General features: G+C 36.9%; 1 protein-coding gene across 1 annotated transcript; it reads left to right on the top strand.

The window, feature by feature from the left end:
- Positions 1-255: 255 nt before the first annotated feature.
- On the top strand, positions 256-3,179 carry LOC149221302 (glycerol-3-phosphate acyltransferase RAM2-like). Its single transcript, XM_089385066.1, has 2 exons — positions 256-1,365; positions 1,956-3,179. The coding sequence occupies exons 1-2, from the start codon at positions 736-738 to the stop codon at positions 2,847-2,849; spliced, it is 1,524 nt and encodes a 507-aa protein (XP_089241192.1). The 5' UTR covers positions 256-735; the 3' UTR covers positions 2,850-3,179.
- Positions 3,180-5,065: the final 1,886 nt, after the last annotated feature.

Below are 5,065 nucleotides of genomic sequence, written 5' to 3'. Positions count from 1 at the left end.
TATAATTTGCCCATGTTAGCATTCAATTTCCATCAATGAATGATCAAACTTATTGAAAACACAGATTGTATTCGGCAAATAATATCAGCAAGCTCAACAACTCTTACAATAAATTCTACAATAAGTAATTCCAGAACGTACCATTTCATCAAACAAACAGTTTCGACCTTTAAAATTCATAAATTTATCCTCCAATGATTTTGGCCCATTGTCCCACTTCTTTAAATGAAATATAAGTGATTCAATTATCCTACAGCTTGAAGGAAGTACTAGTGATTCACATTTGTTTCACCCCGATTTGAATACTGGGAAAAGAGATCATGCCAATGTCTCCTGTCCTTGGTTATCTATTTATACTTGGTTTTGGTGCAATTCCCATTCAGAGAGGTTATCTGCAGCTTCAGGACTGCTTCTGATTGGGAGAAGAATTGGCTCGTTGGGTTATTGAACCTCCCAGAGCCCCAATTTGTATTAAATCTGAACTGTAGGAAATCCCATTCCTTTACATTAGCAATTTCCAATCAGAATTCTAGTTGATGTACGCCCGAGATGATCCCTAGGTGAAGTTGAAAATTGGTTTTGCATCGATCTCAGGGATGGTTAGACGGAGCTGAAAGCGAGAAGAAGTAGTTACTGGTCTGCCTGCTGGCAGATTTCTCATTTTGTTTCAAGTACAGTTGGAATCATAGCTATCATTCAAATTGGATTGATTGGGTGTTTGCATTTACAAAAGAAATGGCCAAAGGGGAACCAGTATACTCAGAGTTTCCTCCTATTGACAAATGCAGCTCAGTTGGAAGAGAAAAACATATCGTTGCAGCAGACCTGGATGGAACACTTCTTAGAGGAAGGAGTTCATTTCCCTACTTTGCCCTAACGGCATTTGAGACAGGTGGAATAGTCCGTCTGTTGGGATTGGTGTTAGCTTCCCCTTTTGCAGGTTTGCTCTACTATTTAATATCAGAAACTGCTGGAATCCAAGTTTTGATATTTGTTACTTTTGTTGGAGTAAGAATAGAGGACATTGAATCTGTAGCCAGTGCAGTCCTACCCAAATTCTACTCAGAGGATCTGCATTCACAGGCATGGAAAATCTTCTCAGCCTGTGGTAAGAGATGTGTTTTAACTGCAAATCCCCGCATTATGGTTGAGCCTTTCTTGAGGGAGTATCTGGGTGCAGACGTGGTGATTGGGACTGAGATTAATAGTTTCAGAGGACGTGCAACAGGTTTTGTGAAAAGGCCTGGGGTTCTGGTAGGATCAGAGAAGGCCAAGGCCTTGATAAGGGCTTTTGGTTACGATAATTTGCCTGATATTGGTCTTGGTGATAGGAAGACAGATTACCCTTTCATCAGACTCTGCAAGGTAACTCCAGCTCCTCTGTGTGTTTTGTGTAATCTCCCAATGATCTTGATTGCTTTTTTGGGTTATTTTTATCTCCCCCAATGATCCTGTGCAATCCTGACAATTATTGATCTCCGGGTGACATTTGCACAAACAGGTCTGATTGTTTTTAGTGGTTATTTTTTTATATCATTCCGTAGCAATCCCAACAATCATTAATCTGAGGGTGACATTTTGCACAGACTGTCATTGAGATTCATCACTGTAACATCATAACATACTTTCTAATCCTCATCATCAGATGAAGTTTTTAATATTTATTTTAAAGGTTAGATAAGTTTTTTCCTGTGTCAGATATATTTTATAGCTACATCCAAACTGTAGTAGTTTCCTCCTCACCTGCAGTATCTGTTTAATCGTAGTATATGATCCGTGTCATTTCTTACTCGGTCCTTAAATCTTAGGTTATTTTCACTGGTAACACAGACACCATAAAACCATGTGTAGAAAACTGAGCATCAAGCGAGCTGCATTGCCATTTACTCTCTTTATTTCTACAAATGAACAGTTAACAAATTTTAAGGATTCATGATGTTGTGTTTTCTGCACAGGAAGGCTATATGGTTCCTGCAAATCCATTCGCAGAGGCTGTGGACAGGAAGATGCTGCCAAAGCCCTTAGTTTTCCATGATGGTAGACTGGTGCAACGTCCAACGCCTCTTAAAACTCTTATTATCATTCTCTGGATCCCTGTAGGCTTTCTTCTAGCTTGCCTCAGGATTGCAGCAGGAGCACTTCTTCCCATGTCAATGACCTACTATGCATTCTGGTGCCTCGGAGTTAAGGTGATCATAAAAGGGACACCACCCCCTGATATGAGAGAAAAGGATGATATCAATGGAAGAAAGGGAGTTCTGTTTGTATGTTCACACAGAACGCTTTTGGATCCAATATTTCTATCTACGGCCCTGGGGAGGCCTATAGCTGCAGTAACATACTCACTTTCAAGGCTCTCTGAGTTCCTTTCACCTATCAAAACTGTTCGGCTTAGTAGGGACAGAGTTAAGGATGCTAAGATGATCAAAGAACTACTGGAAGAAGGGGATATGGTCCTCTGTCCAGAAGGGACTACTTGCAGAGAGCCCTTTCTGTTGAGATTCAGTGCATTGTTTGCGGAGTTAACAGACCAAATTGTGCCTGTAGCCATGAACAACAAGATGAGTCTGTTCCATGGAACCACTGCTAGGGGATGGAAGGGAATGGATCCTTTCTACTTCTTCATGAATCCATGTCCAACCTATGAGGTCACTTTCCTTAATCAGCTTCCTCTGGAGCTGACTTGTACTGGAGGTAAGAGCTCACATGAGGTTGCAAATTACATCCAGAGGGTATTGGCAGCTACCTTATCGTATGAATGCACAAGTCTTACTCGGAAGGATAAGTACAGAGTCTTGGCTGGAAATGATGGTGTTGTTGTGAAAAAAACCAAGAACTTTGTGGGCTAGTGATCACTTCAGGATGTTTTGTCATTGTAATCAAGTTGCAATAAGGAAAATTATAATTTTAGTGCAGGTAATATACATTAAAATTTTCCTTCATGTAAAGTAATTTTTATAAGGTCATCTGTAGCAAATTGGCAAATTTTTCATGTGTTTGGGCAAATCCAATTCAAATAAAGACGTGCTTCAGGTCTCGGGTTCTCTCTTGCTTTATGCCACTGAGAGCAGCAGCCAAACCAAAGCAGGGGAATGCAACTGGAATTCAATATCTTGTACCCTCATTGCTATAGTGCAAGGGAAAAAATATTTATTGAGAATACCAATTCTCACAATGCATCAAGATGACAATAAATGATAATCCAGCTTGAGTAAGGGTAAAAAATACGATATTCACTGCAAATAAGCCAGAGGTAAAAGTGCATCCATTGTAATTATCATATTTTTTTTAAAGATATTTTTTCTTAAGTAATCTCTGTGTTAGAGAAATTGATAAAATTTCAATTTTTACTTTTTAGCCACCAATTAAATCCTGTCTATATAAGCCTTCACAGTATGTTAGTTATAATAGGTTAGATAAGGAAAAAGGCAGATAGAAACATAGACGATGTATGTAAGACAGTAAGTACATATACACATTAGAGTATAGAGTATATACACATTAGTAATAAATTTACAAGAATAAAGTGTTCATAAATTTACAAAAATAAAGTTTATATACTTTGGATTACTTAAATTTAAGAATAAGAATTTAAAATGGTGAGATGAGTTACCAGTAAAATTCTTTGTTTTTCAATGATTTTACTTTTTAATAACCATTGCTTCACAGAAATCCAAAACTACTAATTCATCTATCTACTATATACTGCAATGGATAACTGTTTTCTTGAGGATTTTATCATATTTTGAATTGATTTTTTTGTATGAAACTTTTGGAGATGAATTGTGTACAAGTTTTTTTTGTCACACAGTTTATATTAGAAAGATTCAGATAAATTAGATATGAAAAATTTGCAGACAGTTCATATTTGAAAGTTTCAGACCAATTAAATAGGGAAAAGTTGCACAAGTTCATATCTGAAAATTTCAAACAAATAACTGTAAAAATCTCTACTCTCAAATTGTCTTTCTTGATTTAACTAGACCAAGCATAGGCCGAGAAAAGCCCCTATATTGAATAGAAAAACATTTATACATCAGATTTTGCAATCCCACTAAACAGAGAAAATATTTAGCTCTTCCCTGAATTCTCCAACTCCGGGACCTGACCGACACAACAATATGTAACAACAGACAAATTTTACAGCCCACAGATAACGAACCAATAGAGCTTTCCCTGTTTACTTTACAGCTTCAATAATCAATGTCACACCAAACTTCTATTTAAGGGTTTTCTAGCCAATCCTGTCAGGTGAACAGCATGACTAACGACTTATAGTTAAGAAGAATCCAAGTGACAGCTAATATATGATCTGTATAACCCTATTGCCCTTTATATCCATGTGCTTGAGGCAAGTTCCTTCAATTTTAATTAATTTATTTATGTGACATAATCTCTGATACAGTACCTCCCTCAGTACCTGTGTTTAAGTCCATCTGCAATTCCTGCCATCAAGTTGTTGAAAATTCAATCACAAACTGTTTTCCTGGCGCGTGGGAAAAATTAAAAAACTAAATATTCGGTTAGGCACAAACCCTCGATCATCGCCTGACTTCATTAAAAAACCAAAATATTCGATTTGGTACAAACGCTGGATCAACCCAGAGGATCATGTGCTCGAACTCCCATAATGTTCTGAAACAAAGTCTATGCAGCCCAAAACGAGTGTGTAAAAGCGAGGACAGACAGAATTAGCGAAGCGAGTCTTGTCAGATTATCTAGGTTGCCGACGCTCATTCCAGCATTAAAATATGATCAAAAATCACTGACATAGTACAAATATGGATATATCCACAGGAATATGTTTCAAAGTTTACCTGAATTCTTTCCTTCCAGATTTTCCATAACACTTTGCTTTACAATCAACTGGTCGTGACATGGGCTGGCATTTTAAAAATAGAGTAAATTGGTTTAAAATAATAGATTTTTTTGGTCAGATTTTGGTAAAATTTGATATTTTTTTTTATCTTAAATATTTAAGATTTTTGGTGCTTTGGGATTTGTGATGATTCTGAATTTTTCACTATAAAAACAAAATTCAAACATTCCTATTAAATTATCAAAA

Source organism: Pinus tabuliformis, chromosome Q (genome assembly GCF_031772625.1).
Source record: "Pinus tabuliformis cultivar Carrire ecotype Pingquan chromosome Q, CPIR1, whole genome shotgun sequence".
Taxonomy (NCBI): domain Eukaryota; kingdom Viridiplantae; phylum Streptophyta; class Pinopsida; order Pinales; family Pinaceae; genus Pinus; species Pinus tabuliformis.
Note: the sequence above shows the minus strand (reverse complement) of the source record. Positions and strands in the feature narration are given on the sequence as shown.

Coding starts and splice junctions, on each gene's coding strand:
- LOC149221302 (XM_089385066.1), top strand. CDS start 736: ATGGCCAAAGGGGAACCAGTATACTCAGAGTTTCCTCCTATTGACAAA. Junction 1,366..1,955: donor CTTTCATCAGACTCTGCAAG/GTAACTCCAGCT, acceptor TTTTCTGCACAG/GAAGGCTATATGGTTCCTGC.